The 19088-nt window shown below is 39.2% G+C and overlaps 1 protein-coding gene across 2 annotated transcripts in view; it reads left to right on the forward strand.

The window, feature by feature from the left end:
* The first annotated feature begins 1551 nt into the window (after nt 1-1551).
* Nucleotides 1552-19088, forward strand: part of scarf2 (scavenger receptor class F, member 2) — a 41787-nt gene continuing 24250 nt past the window's right edge. Inside the window, exons 1-8 of one of the 2 annotated variants that reach the window (XM_018740512.1) lie at nt 1552-1608; nt 2641-3051; nt 7069-7127; nt 7769-7870; nt 11064-11583; nt 13029-13247; nt 14999-15127; nt 18147-18250. In XM_018740512.1, the coding sequence (XP_018596028.1) occupies nt 2774-3051; nt 7069-7127; nt 7769-7870; nt 11064-11583; nt 13029-13247; nt 14999-15127; nt 18147-18250 (1411 nt within the window). In that variant the 5' untranslated portion in view covers nt 1552-1608; nt 2641-2773. Of the gene's footprint in view, nt 1609-2101; nt 3052-7068; nt 7128-7768; nt 7871-11063; nt 11584-13028; nt 13248-14998; nt 15128-18146; nt 18251-19088 lie in introns of those variants that run through there. The other variant, XM_029256717.1, reaches the window with a different exon arrangement.

Here is a 19088-nt window from a genome sequence, read left to right on the forward strand (position 1 = left end):
GCTCAGCCCACTCTTGTTCACCCTTATTTATTATTATTTTTATTTTTTTATAGAGCGCTCTTCTCATGCAGTGACACAGAGCACTTTAACACAGGCATACAGCAAGAAAAATTGATACAAACAAAGAAGACAGTCAACTAATGGCTACCATAATGAAGAACTTATTATAGAGCTGTAAGTATACCTACTGGTCACCGGGGAAAGGAACAAAAACTCCCAACTGAAGGTTGAGGGAGAAAGAACCTCTGGAGGTCCAAGGGCCAGTGGTTGCCCACCCCTCCTGGGCATTCTAGAAAGTAACAATTTGTAAGCCAGTGTTTAACAACTAATTATAATGTTGGTAAATGGCATCTTGGATCCTCAGCTCGGCACTTCTGACCTAGGACTGTACTGCAACACGTTTCCACCTAAATCAACTAGTTTGCTGATGACATGACAGTAATAATTGGTCTCATCAGCAAAAATGACGACCAGCATACAGAAAAAGAAGTGAAACTGGTGCAAAATCAATAACCTTTCATAGGAAAAACAAAGGAGATCATTGTCAACTTCAGAATGGCTCATGCTGCCCCCCCACTTACCATCAATGACACCACTGTAGAGAGAGTGAGCAGCTTGAAGTTCTTGAGAGTACACATTATTGAGGACCTCACCTGGCCCACAAATGTCCAGTCAGGAAGTCAGGGTTAGGGATAGGGGCCTTTGGAAATCGTTTAGGCAGGACACACGAGACTGCTTCGGCACCGAGACTTTGCCAAATGGCCGAGAGTTCAAAGTATTAAGTACATTTTCCAGTATTGTAGATTGATCTGCATAGAAAAATTTCTCTCATGAAACAAAATGTTCCACGAATACAAAACCCTGATGTGCAATTAAAAGAACGATTCTGAAATGAACATCCTGATAGATGTTAATCATGACCAGCTTAAATCACATTACATTCTGCATATCTAAAAGTACAACCATATCACACAAAAATAGAACACAGTGTACCTTAACCATGCTCCTGCATCCCATCACTCAGCTCCGAGCTCTGCAACTTCCCTTCATGGTTGCCCATCCCTCGTACAGGTTTCGCAGAATTCTCCTATATGCAACATCCAAATAAACAGTGATAATGACCGATTAAAGGAAAGAACACTTCCAAATGCACGCAACTCTGTACAGACATAGCACAAGAACTGTCAATGCCTATGACCTCAGCACCACTACACTTCCAGATTTGTGTTGTTTTTAATATATTCTTCACTGGTTTCAGGAGAATATTGTCTAAGTATTGCCCCTAATTCGGGGGGGATTTATTTCAAGCAAGCCTAATGTGGGCTTCATTACTAATGTATAACTGTATATAACTTCATTGAGTAGAACAGTTAATATTTTCTGATTCGCTCAATATGTAACAAGTTGGTGACTGAACGGGAAAATTTGGGGATTGGAACTTGGAATGCGCTAGTGATTATCCCTGAAAGATGTCGATTTTCCATTTTAGGCCACCAGGGGGCTGTGTTGCCTTCGTGTTGTTTACCATTGTTCACAACCAACTTAGAAAATGTCGTAGAAATCCACGCTACTGAGGGTCCCCTCTTGGAGCGGAAAAGGTTACTAGCTGTAAGTAATTGTTGTGGAATATAGGATGTTGGGAATGTAAATGAGTGTGTAACCATAGATCTATCATATCATGCCCATGGTGTACATGAAGTGTGTCCCTATTTGTACCGGTCACCGGTGTTTCAATAAACATTCGCTCGGGACACATTCCGTATCGTATGTCGTTTTATGTAGTGCACACCCCAGCCCCCCCGCGCAAAATTTTTGAAAAGTAGCTATATACTCAGATCGTTATATTTTGAACATAGAGTTCCACTGCTTGTTTACGCGTGATACGTTAAGTGTAATTTCTCCGTTTTTATGTATTTTTTCTTAATGTTAATCCTTTTGCGATGGAAATGAAAACGTGTGCAAAGCCCAAAGATAGTGATCCAACACTTGCGTCCAGGTTCGGGACGGTCCCGCCGCGGCCCTCAAGACACTGCACACTACCCACTACCCACCCCTCGCCAGCCTCACGCCCGACTCCCCAGCCCGAAGCCCTCAGATGTTACGCAAAAGCGAGCCTCGCGCTTAATTCCCAGCAGCCCGTGCCAAAGATAGGGTAACAAATCAGGAATTTCCTCCTGCCACTCCTGCGGAGGCGAGCGAGAATCTGCAGTGGGAGGAAAAAGGGAAGAAAAAAAAAAACAACCTAGTAACAGCTTCTTCTAAGTTCCATTTCCGCCCTTAAAAATGCGACTCTTGGTGCTGCAAAGTTTTCATATGTCGGATACATTTTTATCCACGAAATTATCCCAAAGACTGTGAAACCTGTGGAAAATCCAAAGAATCACTTTTAATTGTTGGCCAATCATTTTTTACATCTAAGATGCGCTTTGTTTTTTGTCTTTTTTCATTTGTGCAACTGCATACGCAAGACGGTCCTCTCGCTCTCTTTTTTTTTAAATTTATTTATTTATTTATTTATCTATTTATTTGCAAGATGGCTTCGTTTCGGTAAAATAGGGGAAGAAAGCGCCTCGCAGAAAGAGGCTTGTCGTGTACAAGTTGGGATTTTGTAACTTTTTTCCACCCTTCTTCTCCACCTAGATTGGTGTCGCTGTACCATCCAGCATTTTTGGGACGTGGATTTTCTTTTTTTTTCTCAGCTTTGCACACTTTTCCACGATCTGGATGTTCTCCTCCTTTGGATAAAGCTGCATCTGAGCGCTTTTACAGCTTTATGAAAACATCTGTACAGCGCCGAGGGACAGACGCATATTTGTGGAACAAAGAGCAGAAGAGGGAGGAGGAGAAGAATAAGAAGATCAGAGGGAAACTTCTCGCTGGTGAGAAGGGAGGAATGCCCGACAAAAGGACCGCCTGGAAGGATGCTGCTTCTTCTTGTAACATGGAATTAAAGAGCGCTTTGCTTTCTTTTGCGCTCATGCTCCTGCTTCTCTGTCCCACTTTGTGCCAAGAGCTGAACCCGAAAGGCAGGAATGTGTGCAAAGTTCCCGGGTAAGTTCTGAGGGTTGCAGATGATTCTTCTGCATCTGTTTCACGATCAGGGAGCCTTACAGGAAAGCAAACATATAACATACATGCGTATACAACCCGTGTATTGCCTTAGCGAAGGGCGACGGTTTCTGAAATGTAAAATAAATAAGTTTAGTGAGATCAGTCGAGATCACAGTGAAGGGTGTATCGAAGCTGGGTGCAAAAATTATACTCGTGTTTATATACTGCTTAAGTTATAGGATATGTATTTTTAATAAAACCGTTTAAATTGTAATTTATTCTGAACTACGCAAATTATCCCGACTCAAGAAAAGAAGTGCAGACCACACAGTCCAGATGTGCACAACTGCATTTTGCACAACCGGCTACCAGCCACTAGGAGGAGATTCATTGACTTTCCAAAATGCCATGGTCCCAATTTAATAGTTTGATTTCATTCCTTCTTAAAACGGATCGAAAAGCCTCCAGCTTTTTTTTTTCTTCTTCCAGACATACTACGTAATGTAAATAAATGCATGGAAAACAAAAAACCTTGGAAAGGTAAAAGTTACATTTTTTTCTGTAGACAGAAATAGCCATAAGTCAGTTTGGCCTAGGTCCTAGTAACCCATCATCCCTTGCACTGTGATTAAATCTATATCTAGAAATGTCATTTGCTTTCTGGAAGCACATATTTAAGCAAACGTTGAGAAAAAAGTTTAAAACACACCTGGTTTTAAATGTACTGTTGAAGCAATGTAAATATATAAATGTAAGCTATAAGAAACAGAACAAATTCCACCCACTTATGGATTTTTATCCATTTATTGACATTTGAATCATTTATAGATTAGAAAAATAAGCAATTGCAACCTGAAATAATAATACCAATATGTTACCAATCTTAAAATGCAGTTAACTTTAAAATTACCTAAGATTAGCAGATGAACAAACTATAATAAATGCATTTGCTTGTTCCATTTTGTCACTGCAAATGGACATCTTTCACAAATAATTCAGAGCTCTCTACATTTATTTATTGGTTATGTACTTCATAGTTATGTGTCAAGTCATTAAATGCACACATGGATTATTTAACCATTGTTTTTTAAATGTATTGATAGTGTTGGCCCATTTAATATGGCTGTTTAAAATGGAGCAGGAAAGACAAATAAAATGGCCAAGAACCCTTCTAATATGGGTAATGCAGTGAAGCATCTACTTATTTTAGGCAATTATTTTTTAAAATAAGAAGCTACATATAATAAACAGTATAACTGATTATCCCTCATGACAGTATTTTATGCATCTTCATAATATCTAGTAGTAGTAGGGACTATCTTTGATTCACTGAACCTGATGCATTATTTTCATCAACAGCTTCATCTTAATAAGTGAAAAACAAAAGAATCTCTGTTGGGTTTCAGATTTACAGGTCCTCCACTATACTGCCCCCCTTCCTGTAGCTCAACATGCAGCAGAGCTTCCCATTACTGACTGTGCAAAAAGGTCTATATCTGTATTATCCCATTCTTAACCGGAGATTATTTATTTACCCTGAAATTATTTATCGGTCATTATAACTGTTGTTCTTGTTTGCAGTGTAAAGAAATAAGGAAAACCTGGATGCTGTCTTCTGATTTCTAGGGCCAGGATTGGGGATTTATAGGTTAAAAAGTTGAGTCTTGTCCTTGAGATTGCTCCTTTATTTATAGAGCACAAATACGCCAGCACGGTCAAAGCATTACCTCTGTGTTTGTGGAACAGTTGTGTGTTTCAGCGTGGAGTGTCTGATGGACAAGCAAGCACTGGGTATTTTAGCGTCAACACAATACATTTCTTTATTGTTTTTTCATCAACAAATCTAATAATTGACACAGCTAATTGATCATTTATGACAAAAACTTTGTGCATTATAAATTTACTGGACATTTTTAGCTGAAGGAAAATGTTATACCAGTGGAAGTCTCAGATAGTGTCACTTTCCATCAGCCACCATCAGTGTACAATATTTTTTGTCGATTTTACTGATATACTTTTGCTGAGTTTGCAAATAATAACCTTTGTCTGATTACCTGCTTTCTGCTTATTTTTTTATTCCACCTTTTCTTTGAATATATTCATACGTTTATACAGATTAGTTGATACATATTGTGTGTTGTCAGTGTAGTTCATGTTTCCCAAAATTGATATGTAAACACATTGGTTGCGTTTGTTCAGGTTGGATGTTTCTGAATTACTGGATACTTTTTTCCTAGCTTTTGTTTCAGGGGTAATTCATCGTAAAATATCTAGTGCTGCAGATTAATTTATCATCAGCATTCCACATAGCATATTTCTCTGTCACAGCAGAAACACAGAACAATGAAACCCAGTGACTCTTTTATTTTGGTCACAGGAAAGCACTGTAACTAAATACTTGCGTTGAGGCAGTGAGAAGCCCTCCTTGTGGTCTTTTTTTTAGAGGAAATTACTCACAATAACATTAGTGCACTTCTTAGCTATTTATAGATGAGTTCCACCTGGTTGAAAGGATTTGAAGTCTATATTGCATTGTTCACTGTGGCAGAAATAGTCAAGGCCCTTTAGCGCTTGATAAGTTTAACTGTCAACATTCCCCTTGTGTGTGGCCTCTTGCTATGTTTCTCACATTAAAAGTGCTAAAATTTGATGGGAGCAACTCTTTTTTTAGTCTTATGTTTACAGATATGGTTAATTGAGAATTTGCTAGCCTTTTCATCAATAGCCTTCAGAGCAATGATTTTGGTAGCAGAAATACGGTGAAGAAAGTTAATAAATGAGGAAATTGCATATCCCTGATCAAGGTGCACACTGTGGAAATTCTTATATGTGAGGTTCGTGGCTTTTTTCTGTTATGTTACATAAGGGTGAAAAACATATTTTCTGATTCTTCTTGCAGCTCTTAAAATTAAATTGCAGCTACAGATACATTGCTGCTCTGGTTAACTGACTGACTTTAAGTGATAATTATTTCCCTTAATTAAAAATACATACTTCAACAAGTGAAACGGTATGATGAAATATAAATTTGCTTAGAATGTTAGTCATTGGTTATATAGTATATAATTTTGCACTTTGTTAGATGAAAGATATTTTCTTTTAATAGCCCTCAGTTTTGAAGTCCCTATAACCAAATCTACATCTGGATTTAAAGCTTTATCTGCTGTCAAATATACTTTTTTATTCTTAGTGGCAGGCCATTTTGAAAGAAAAAAAAGGTTCCTAGAATCATCAAAGCAAATAAATGCAAATGTAAATGTAAATATACTGTATGAAAGGGTTTTGGAGAATCAAGGAGGACTTGAAAACAGTTGTGACTCTTGAAGGCCACAGAAAAAAATCACTATGGCATTATGGTGGTAAACAGTGCAGTGAATGCACAAGTTGTCTTTGTCTGTGAGCCGCACTTGGTTTCTTCTCTTGGAGTTTTTAGCTTCACGGTGCAGTGTGAGGTTAGCACTTGAGCCACATCCTGGAGGTCAGCAGTCTTCTGTAGTAGCCCGCTGGAAAAACCCTCTGTGACAGAAAGCAGGAAGCTGCCCTGTGCACCTCTGAGGAAATGAGAACTTGGCCAAGTTGTCCTGTAGGTCACGTGGATAGGACTGAAAGGAGAAGCATCTGCTGACCTTGCTGAGGAGTTTGGTGTTTACAGTCACGTTCACCACATGAAAACGTTCCTCTTCTCCAGTCATCCGGCAACACCCTTACAGTCATCGTTGCCATGCAGCTTTTGAGGTCCTAGCCATGACAGACACTTCAAATATTGAAGTGTGTGTGTGTGTGTGTGTGTGGAGCAGAGATGGGAGATGTAGAGGAGGGGGCGGGTGGCAGGTCATCTGAAGCGACACGAGTGGCTTGCAGATGTTGTACAGACACTTGGAACGTTCAACACAGGAATCAGAAAAGAGCCACCAGGAGAGCATGGACTCACCACTGTCTGCTGTTGGCCTGTGGCACCATCTGTTTGCTGTTAAAGCTGTATGCGAGTTTTTGACACGTGACGTGCTTCCTCTCCAGGTCAACCGGCTTTGAGTGCTGTAGTGGGTGGAGCCAGCAGGGTGACGAATGCATAACACGTATGTACATAAAATCACCGTTATCATGATGATGCTTATTATTATTATCATCACAAACTTTTAATTTTGCCATTATTTTAAAATTCATTTTGAGTACTTGTTTTGTGCAGCATTGTATGGAGTGACCAAAAAAAAACAGTTGCATGTCAGATAACAATTGGAATAGTGGTTAGAAGAGCTGTCCTGCATGTGAAAAGCACAGGTTCAAATCCTTCTTCTTGCTGTAGTACTTTTGAGCAAGGTATGTAACCTAAGCTGAAAGAGTAAAAATGATATGTATGAATGGGTGAGCTATTTTAAAATGCTCTGGAGAAAAATGTAAAAAAAACTCAAAATTATTGGGGTGGTTACATCCAGTTATAAAGATGCACAAATTTTCTTTCATTTTTTAAAACTTTTTCTGTTACTGGATTATTCATAAAAGCTATATATACTGGAGAACTGGCCAAAATATTGTTTTTAATTGTTTAGCTGATACTTACTTACAGTTTTACCCAAAATATTGTCAATCTCTCCAGCTGGATATGTTTCCTTAATAAATTTTGTGAAAGAAATATTCACTGGGTAACCAAACAGTTATGCTCCATCCTTTCCCTTGTAGTGGGGCTTATTAGCAATTAATGGAGGATTTATTTTCTTAGCTGTTTGTGAAGGCAATTTCACCTGCAAGGAGAATGAGGTGTGTGTCAGACCAAACGAATGTCGCTGTCGCCATGGATATTTTGGAGCCAGTTGCGACACTAGTAAGTATGCATTTTTAAAATAAAATTGTTCTTTGACTATAAAATATCTGAAAGGCATATGTTTAAAATTTGAATTTCTGAACAAAGAGGGGGACAGAATGTATGATATATATTTCTTTTAATTTTTAATTGGAAGGGCTTCAAATAATGCTGTTCCTGGAATGTGGTAAAATGTGGAGTCAAACTCAGTTCAAATCTGGACAGTGTTCATCTTTAACTAAAAACATAACTGAAGATCACTTGAACTATGTCAAAGTCAGTGAAGCAAGGAGTTCCTATTCCTGAAGAAATGATAGCTACCTTTATGTGTTTCAAAGTACACCCTTCTTTGATATAATGACATCGTCTACAATGAAAAACTGCAACAAAATATGTATCTTTTTATGTGGGATTAATATTCAGCGTAATAGTATTTTTTCATTACACATTTTACAGCAACAGCAGGTATTTTATCGACTGCTTTCTATGTCTTACTCACAAAGCTTCTTTCATAACAAACCCACTGTCTTATATACCTCCTACTTCCTCTCTTGCAATTTCAGCCAATGATGACACTGATTATGATAAATCTAATTCACAACTAAAATAGCAGATTCAATATTACATTAGAAATAAACTATATAAACATCAATATTAACTCAATTACTTAAGTCATATAAATAAAACAAATGCACAATCTATCATAAATAAAGCCTTAATCTCTCAATGAAATGAAGATCATGTAGTATCAAACATTACACAGTGCCTCTCATCACATGGTGGCAATGCTCTTGTGATTTTATCATAAATATTCAGGAGCAAAACTGGTCCGCGTACGTTACGTCTATTCATTTTTTGATTCGAAATTGAAAAACAAAATGCGAATTACGATACCCTCATTCATTTTTTGAAATGCACAATCTATCATAAATAAAGCCTTAATCTCTCAATGAAATGAAGATCATGTAGTATCAAACATTACACAGTGCCTCTCATCACATGGTGGCAATGCTCTTGTGATTTTATCATAAATATTCAGGAGCAAAACTGGTCCGCGTACGTTACGTCTATTCATTTTTTGATTCGAAATTGAAAAACAAAATGCGAATTACGATACCCTCATTCATTTTTTGATTTAATATTTAAAGCAGAAAAATGAAAAACAGCTTTTTATTGTTTCTGAGTACACACAAAAAAGAAAAAGACTTGTTTATTAATTTTCTCTTTTCGTTTAATCATATAAAGTGTAGAAATTAAAATCGCACAATACCAAATATGATGAATGCCCTAAAGTGCACAATATTTCCAATCTAACAAGTAGCCTAACCTAAAATGGGCAGCATGGTGACACAGAGAGTAGCGCTGCTGTTTTACAGTGCCTGGGTGGTGTGAGAGGATGTGGGTTTAATCCCTGCTCAGTCTGTGTGGTGTCTGCATGTTCTCTGCATGGGTTTCCTCCCACAGTCCAAAGACATGCTGTTCAACTTCACCTATAGTGTGTGAGTGACTGAGAGAGTGTATTCCACTGACGTACGGATGAGTGACCCATTGTAAGTAGCATATATAGCAGTGTAAGTCACCTCAGTGAATAAGGTGTGTGGGCTGGTAACACTAAGTAGAGTTAAATGGAAATTGCTTTAGCGTATAGCGTCTCCCAAATAAATAAGTATGAAGTTGAACTTCTTGGTGCTTCTAGCACCTGCACTTTATTAGTACTAAGATTCTTAAGAAGTAGAACCTGAAAAATAAATCCTGCTGATTTTCTCAGTGGACATGTCATCCTCCCTTACTGTCAATCTCTTTCTGCTTTTGAAAAGCACCTAGTGATCCATATTAACTTATGAATAACTCAGAGTGAAGCCAGCATAATTTGATGAAGCCACTGATGGATTATGCACAGTCTGAATTTGTTTACAACGGATTGTTCAAGAATACCACAAAACAAAATAACTCAAAGCCAAAAAAATAAGACAGCAAGGAACTATAAATGAGATATATCTTAATATTTTGCATTTTGAGCAAAAAATGTTTTTTAAGCATAGTTAAATCATTATTTGCTTTTCCATTTTAAAAAGAAAAATGAATGAATGCATTTTAATTTGCATTTTGTTTTTCAATTTCTAATTTAAAAAAAAAAAAAAACAAATTAACGCAACGTACATGGACCAAAATCATTAATATGTCACCTAAAAAGGTTACAAAGGATGAATTTTTTAAAAAAAAAGTTAAAAGAGAAGTTGGAAACGATTATGTGCTAGATGTGGTGATAAGCGGAAAGATGTTACTGGAAATGCCAGTTTAGCTGGTTCCACTATTTATACCATTTTTCAAAAAGAAAAATAAGTAAAATAGCAGAAACTTTGTTGAAGGTGTCTCATTCTGAGCAATAGATGGGAAAAAAGAAAATTTAGAAAGAAAAGCACAAAGAGAAACAGACCACAAAAAAAGGAAAATAACTGAAATTAGTACTGATACTGCACTTCCCCCAGAGCCTTCCACTTCAGGACTCAAATAAAAAAGTGTTTCTCTTGTGATTAAAGAGTCGGAGTCCGAAGGACACACTGACAGTTCAAAAATGATTCACTCTGCTGCCTAATTTCTGCTACCAGTTTTAATTTTTTCAGTTAGTGATACAGTTTAGTACTTTTGCTCTAAATATTAGAAGATGAAGTGTAATCTGGACCATCTGTCTGTAAAAGTTAAAGATGTGGTTAAATTTCATATGTTTAAATTTCATATAGTAATAAATATGGTTACCGCTGTGAGTGCTGTCCTATGTACACTTTATTTTAACATTTTAAGTGGATCCAGAACCTGCTTACATAATATTTTTTTTTGCTTAATATTGCAGTGAGCAATATAAGGCAAAGTTCTATCTGACCAGACTTTTTTTAATTATTGCAGATGCTTTTAACATAACTTCTTATTTTTCTCATTTCTAGTTACACATATTATACACATATATGTTGGTATTGTTGTCATGGATAAAATTAATTTTCATGCTGATATTATAGTTAATGTTGGGTGAAATTTTTCATCTGGGTACCGATTATCTTATCCCATTAAAAAAATAGTAATTTGGCCCCTTTTTAACATTAATGGAAAGAATTAACCCTTTTAGTTTAGGAAAAAGGTGTATGCTGTGATGTGTTAGGTATCGCTTTGGCAGATACTTTAAGAGAGGACAAGGAGCAGCTGACTGTGCCTCTTGCAGAATGTCCAGCCCAGTTCTGGGGTCCTGACTGCAAAGGGAAGTGCAGCTGCTACCCCAATGGACAGTGCGATGATGTGACAGGGAAGTGCACCTGCAACCCCAACCGCTGGGGGCACAACTGCGAAAATGCCTGTGTGTGTCAGAAGGGCAAGTGCAACCAGGAAACGGGCAAGTGCACATGCCATGCCGGCTTCTGGGGCCCACAGTGCTCCAGCAATTGCTACTGCAGCGTGAACTCGGTGTGCGAGCAGGCCACAGGCCGGTGTCTCTGCAACCCAGGCTGGTATGGCCGCAACTGTGGTGCCCAGTGCAATTGCAACAACTCACCATGTGAGCAGTTCACTGGGCGCTGCCAGTGCCGTGAGCGCCTTTGGGGTCCCAACTGCGAGCGCTACTGCCAGTGCGTGCATGGAAAGTGTAACCAGGTGGATGGGTCCTGCACCTGCTCGCCTGGCTACCGGGGCAAGTTCTGCCGGGAGCCCTGCCCCGCAGGATTCTACGGACAGAACTGTAGGAACAGGTAGGTCTCCCTTTCAATGGAAAATCTTCCACTGGATAGCAGATTGGCAAAAATGTGTACTTGTCCTTGCTAAGGAACCAATTGCTCTGAGTTCAGCTGATTTATTAAGTTCTCTCTAAGTTGGGGAGAGACCCAAATGGGACCTACTCAAAATGCCTTCTGAAGGATGCACTTTATTTTTTGCTGATTAACAAGTCATGCCAACCTTCCTTTACCCAAAAGCAATGAATATTTTATTATCTAATGAGGTAATTAACTGGAACAAACAGTTTTGACATGAGGGGGGCGCGGAGGCGCAATGGGCTAGGCTGGGTTCTGCTCTCTGGTGGGTCTGGGGTTCATGTTCCGCTTAGGGTGCCTTGTGACGGACTGGCATCCCATCCTGGGTGTGTTCTCTCCCCCTTCTGCCCTGCTCCCTGCGCTGCTGGGTTCGGCTCCGGTTCACTGCGACCCCCACATGGGACAGGCGGCTTCAGACTGCATGTTAAGACCAGGACTGGCTGCCTCCGTCTTTTGTGTTCGATTCTGAGATGATAGAGAAGTTGTGCCATCTCGCTCTTATTTCCATGATCATACAGTTAGTCATACATTTACATTTACATTTATTCATTTAGCAGACGCTTTTGTCCAAAGCGACGTACATCTCAGCAAAAGTACAATTTATGCATTACATTAAGAGAAGGAGACATAGCTGCAGACATGAAAGTCTCAAGCAAACCTAGTTCGTTACCTACCACTTGCTGCACCAAGATTCACCGATCGAGTAGGTACATAAAACACAGGATAGACAAATCCTGGTACCCTCACATCAAATTTCTTTTTTTTTTGTTTTAAAATATTATAAGATACACAAATACTTACATGCAATGCTTGCATACTTACTGCAATGTCCCATGCAATACTTGCATACTTACTGCAATGTCCCATTTAACATCTTTCAGTGTTTCATGCAGCTAAATATATGCTTGTATTCATGTGTGGGAAAAAAAAATTAAAATGACCCAGTTATATCAATAGGCTGGGGGCGTGGTGGTGCAGTGGGCTTGCCTGGGTCTTGCTCTCTGGCAGGTCTGGGGTTCAAGTCTTGCTTGGGGTGCCTTGCGATGGACTGGCATTCTGTCCTGGGTGTGTCCCCTCCTGCCTTGCGCCCTGTGTTGCGAGGTTAGGGTCCGGTTTGCTGGAACAAGTGGTTACAGACTATGTGTGTGTGTGTGTGTGTCAATGGGCAAATAATTTTAAGTTGCTTTGGAGGAAAGCGTTAGATCAAATAAATCAGAGAAGTAAATAAATTTAAATGTAAGAGAGCAGGACAAAGGTGGAATCTGTGGTTAGTCTTCCTTTTCTAGTGATATTTAAAATGTGAAGAATATTGGTTCCTAAGAGGTTTATCAGACAGTGGATGACTCTCGGTTCTCATAATTCCTCTGTGTGACTTTCGGTCCCAGGTGTGGCCACTGCAAGGGCCAGCAGCCCTGCAAGGTGACAGAAGGCCGCTGCGTAACATGTGAGCGTGGCTGGAATGGCACAAAGTGTGACCAGATGTGCAAACCAGGTTTCTTTGGTGAGAACTGCAAGGAGGTGTGCCCGCTGTGCAAGGACGGACACTACTGCAACCGTATTGATGGCAAATGCTCCCACTGCAACCCCGGCTGGATTGGGGACCGGTAGGAGACCCTTATAGCCTAATTAACTCATTTCTTGTGATTCCGAAATACTTCAGACTCATGACTATTTCAAAGCTAGGTCTGTGCTTAACTCAATTTCTTTGTAACTCCAAAATTACTTTTACCACTAAGTCTCGATCAATAAAATCTACATTATACAAATATCCCTCCAGTTATTTAAGAGTTAGTTTCTGTAAAATCACCAATAAAGCTTTAATAAAAAAAAAACACTGTGTAACAACTATGTAACTGCTTGTCCAGTGCAAGGTCACAGTGGTCTTTAGCCTATCCTGGAGGCAGAGGGTATGAAACAGTGTACCTTCTCGATCTGACACAAATCCTTTGCAGTGTAGCAACTTCTTTTTTTTCTTTTAAAAAAGAAAAATTCAAATTACAGTAAAATTAAGACTCATTTATAATTACAGAAAAAAAGTCAGTTATCTCTATAACCTCCTGTTCAGTCCCATGTTCTGGCCAATTTATTATGTCAGCAAGACCAGTGTTTATCAGCTTATTGTCACTTTTTGTTCTTTATTATCATCAAAATCAATAAAAGCTTAGTTCAGGTTAGAGAAAATCTTAATGACATCCTTCAGTTTATTCAGGTTAAGTTCTGTGATAATCCTACACACTGCAGTAATAAATCAGAATACAGTGACTTTCTGTGGTTGCATTTGTATTAACTGTGAGCTACATTAGAATTAAAGCTAACTTAAAATGAAAGAAATTAAAAATACATTCTCTCCACTGGCCTGTTTAATGCAGATTGTTGACTGATTCATCCTATGTACACATGCAAATGTTCCTTATCCTCCTACTTAGTTGTCACCAGTGCTCAAGGACACCAGATACAAGCTATAAACACTGTGGAAGCCAGTTAAATTAAAGTGGTCGCATGCTCTTTTTCTTTCAGTAATGTTACTACTACAGTAAATACAGAAAGTATTCAGACCCCCTCACTTTTTTGAACATTTTTTAATGTTGCAGCCTTATGCTAAAATTATTTAAATTAATTTTTTTGCTCATCAGTCTAAACTCAAAATCCCATAATGACAAAGCAAAAACAGGATTTTATATTTTTTTGCAAGTTTGATAAAAATGAAATGCTGAAATATCAGTGAAATACAGTATTCAGACCCTTTGCTATGACAATTTAAATTTAGCTCAGGTGCATCCCATTTCTGTTGATCTTCTTTGAATTGTTTGTACACCTTTTTTTGGAGTCCACCTGTGGTAAATTCAGTGGATTGGACATGATTTGGAGCAGCACATACTTGTCTATATAAGGTCTCACAGATAATGATGTGTGTCAGATGTAGTCATGAGGTCAAAGCAACTTCTTGCAGAGCATAGTGCTAGGGAAGTCTGCAAAAAAAAAAAAAAAAACTGCAGCATTGAAGGTTCCCAAGAGCACGTGGCCTTTGTAATTGTTAAATAGAATATGTTTGGAACATCCATGACTCTCCCTAGAGCTGGTTACCTGGCAAAACTGAGCAATCAAGGGCGAAGGGCCTTGGTAAGAGAGGTTACCAAGAGCTTTTGAAATTTTTATCATGCTTATTGAATGCATCATGCAGTTTGTGCAGATTGATATTTTACTGGATTGGTTTAGAGTAAATGTGAACAGCACAGCTTTCAGGTAACCTTCAGATTTGAAGTTGATGTCCTTAACAACTGTATTACCTGCTCCTAATGATGCTGAGATGCTGTATATTTATAAGACTATCTTTTGTTCTTGGTCTTTCTCACAGGTGTGAGATTAGATGTCCAAATGGAACATATGGTGAGAACTGTGAGAAGGACTGTGGTCACTGCTCCAATGGGGACTGCCACTTTGAGACTGGAGATTGTCTCTGTGACCCAGGCTTCCATGGGACATTGTAAGTATGAGCACATCGTATGGTCGTTTTCATTTTTTGTCATCTGGTTGACTTCATTTAAAGCAGAAAACCAGCAACCTGCCTGTTCCAAATATATAACCCTTGAGGGTATTATTGTAAAACACCAAATTCATGAAACCTCACTCATCCAAGTGAGGTCTCTTGGCATATTGCATCAAGTGGATGATTATCCAAATATGACTGATCTATCTGTACTGCATGCCCAGCATCAGTATGTAGTACATCCACCAGCTGAGTTTGGACTGTTCAGATATTTAATGTATCTGGAACAGCAACCAATTAAGGTCAGTTTTTGTAGTATATTTAATCGGTACCTTTTTATTTGCTAGCCATATTGCCTTATACAGACACCTCTCGACTTTCGCAAATAGACCGTTCTTCAACCCCTTATGCAAGTGAAAAGTTGCATATGTCAGATTCCCCCTCCACCCTCACCATTCAGCATAGGCCAGCCTACCCTAGCCTAGGCATTTGTTGCAAACATGGGTATAAAAAAATTCTCTTGCTATAGATGATAGAAAGAGATGTTCATGCACTAAAACTCTAAGATCATGCCTGGATAGACCTATACAAAGCTACCCCTGTAATGTAAATGTGTATAGCTCCAAAAATTACTAGGAAGGTGATTTGAAATTGTGAATATTCGGATAAAGTTTTATGCAGCTACTTGTGTGAACATTGGTCATATGGGGGAAAAATTCTAACTGCACTTAAAAGTTGTGCGTCTGCATCTATGTCTATCTTTCTGATAATGTGCACATTGTATTTTCTGAGATGTATGTCTCTTTAGAGAAAAGCATCTGCTAAATGAGAGAATAATCTCTGTCCACCTTCATACTTCCTTATTTTCAATTTCATCTCCAAATCGATTGCTGTATGCTTGCAAGACGGTTCTCATTTTCCTTCAAGTGCACGTTTACCACCAGACATTGTGAATAATGAAATGGGTAAAAACTATGCAAAAAAAGCACTGCACTAACCAAAGGGGATGCATTCACGGCTCGAAACGCACACAAACTGCGAAGATGCAGCTTCCTGCCTTGTCTGGCTACACCGATTTGCGCTTCATGTATTTCAGATGTTTTGCGTAAAATAAAAGCACTATCCATAATTGTATACGCCGGGAATTTTTTATACAAGTTAAATTTACGTAAGTAGAGGGGTGTCTGTATCTTTCACACATGCTGAACATCTGGAAAGAACTCATTAGACGAATATAACTTACCACCTCCATTTTCAGTTACTGTGCATACAGTTGAGGGTCACAGTGCTTATACATACTGTTATCCAGTGCAAAGTTGTGGTGGTGGTGGTGATCCAATGTCTGTCCTGGAAGCATAGGGTGTGAGGCAGGGAATTCCACATTCTTTTTATTATTACTATTGTTACTAATAATCATATGATTCAAGATGTTTTCATCTTGAGGGTGAAGTACTGTTTCAGTGGCACCCAGTATTAAACAAGAGGAGAAAGACAATCTGATGGAAAAAAATCCATATTCTTTCCATTACACATTCGTGACAAAGACTACTTTCTCAAGGTCACATTACTGACATCTTCAGGGACATCTGTTTACACTTAGTGTCTTGTTGTTGCCCCCCCACCCCATTTGTGGTTGGTTTTTCACACAGTCATCCAAGGCCTGATAGCATCTCTTGGGTGGGTGTGCTGCTATTCGCAGTGATGAGTCAGAGCAATTTGCCAAACATTCCCTTTCCCCAGAGTCTCAGTGTCCTAATTACTGCTGCCTAATGGACCCAAATATGTATAAACAAGCAGACAAAAGCAACAGTAACCCACCATCCATGGTTGGGTCCACAGCTCAGCACTTTGAGTAAACAACAGACAGATTTATAAAAGTTGTCACATTTTAAAGGGTTTCATACATCTACTCCCTACATTGTTCTTACAGGGCATTATGCAGGTCATCCTATCATAGGAAATTGAAGAAAAGATCCATGCATCCTCTCTCTGTCCATGATCCAACTCCACAGATCTATGTTGAGGGCTTGGCACTATGTCTGCTCTTTGTACTACCCCTACAACTATGATAATCACTATCTTCTGTATTTCTCCCACTACCAGTATTACCATTACCTCTGTAACTATTACAGTTACAAATATGTACTAGTACTGAATTGTATGGAATTGAATTGAACTGAGCTGCACTGAATTTGTCAGTACCACAACAATTAAACTGACAATGAATTTAGTTTAACTGAAAATACATTCTCTTAAAGCGAGCAGTAAAATTTTACAAGGGACATATACATCACAGCAGTGACACAACACACTGGGACAGGAATGTAAACAGACAGTGAACACACACACACACACTGGCTGAAGCTGCTTGTCCCAAGCAGGGGTTGCAGCGAGCCAGAGCCTAACCCGGCAACACAGGGCGCAAGGCTGGAGGGAAAGGGTACACACCCAGGATGGGATGCCAGTCTATTCCAAGGCACCCCAAACAGGACTTGAACCCCAGACCTACCAGAGAGCAGGATCTGACCAAGCCTGCTGCGCCACTGTGCCCTCTCACTAAACACACCGGTTAAGTAAGATTAAAAAAAGTTGATGTACAGATTTCAAATGGACCAGTTCACCAATGAAAAAGTCCTTGCAGACCCAGCTAGGCCACCCTGCCAAAGTCTCTTGCCTGCCTGACTGGTGGCATCACATTCTGCCTTCACATGGGTAAGCAGGATGGTGTGGAGAAACTAGTGATCATCCCAACAGCTATCAGGACGATCTGCACCGAATCCTGGATGTCTTGCCTGTGACATGTTCATCAATCCACCACCCATTTACAAACATGGCTGGTTTTACCCTTTCCTCTACCACCTTTTCCACTTCCTCTGTCCACTAACTTAGTTCACTGGAACATCAGACTTCATTCTCTGCCTCACATTCTACTCAGTCCCATTCAGATTACCAAATCAGCAATTTAGTAATAGTATTAATAAATAAATAATAATTACACATGTCCTCTTTTGTGCAGCTGTAATTTGACCTGCGAGTCTGGTCAGTATGGAGTGAACTGTGCACAAACCTGTTCCTGCCACGACAACAACTGCAATCCCATCTCTGGAGCCTGCAACCTGTGTAAGATGCCTTCAAATATTTACAAACATTGAGTCAGGTCACTCCACAGAGCACTTAAATTTTTGCCTGCTTCGTTTCTCATTGATCTATTTAATGACATCCTTTAGTAGGTAGTTACAGTCCATGGGTAAAGAGCACAATCATGTTTTGCACCTCATTTGACACAGGGATAATACTGTGGATGGCCAGCAGTATCTTTATACCACACCCTAGTTCCTTATGTTTACTGGAACAGAAATGTACAGTTACCCCCCCCCCCCCTTTTTTTTTTTTTTAGGAAGTACACTGGGATTTTGAAGTAGTGGACTTTTCTATTATCTAACACTTTTCTTCAAAGCATCATTACAATTATTTACCCATTTGTACAGCCAGGTAATTATGATGGGTCATCAATTTAGAGTAAGTACCTTGCTCAGCAGTACTACAGCCAGCGGTAGGATTCAAACGTACAATCTTGGGGACCAAAAGCAACAGCTCTAAATACTACATCACCAGCTCCCCCTGGCTTGGTAGACATAGGGGTTCCCTCTCTTTTAATATAAATATGAGAATATGCAAGTATTCAGAGCAAATGCAGAGATATCCGGAGTGTAGTAGATTTCACATTAGTTTTACATGGAAAAGCTCCCCAGTTCAAAACCGGGTAGAAACAAGATTTATGCCCAGAAGGGGTTGCAGCCACTGGACCCCGAGAGGGTATTGCTCTCTTGCCTTTCAGTTGGGTGTTTTTTGTTTCCTTTTCTTCCTGGCCAATTGGCTTACTTATCGCTTTAATAAGTAATATAGTTATTGTAGTAATTTCATGTATAGTCTAACTTATTTAAATTGTATTCTGATC

The sequence above is a fragment of the Scleropages formosus genome, chromosome 12, assembly GCF_900964775.1.
Source record: "Scleropages formosus chromosome 12, fSclFor1.1, whole genome shotgun sequence".
NCBI lineage: Eukaryota > Metazoa > Chordata > Actinopteri > Osteoglossiformes > Osteoglossidae > Scleropages > Scleropages formosus.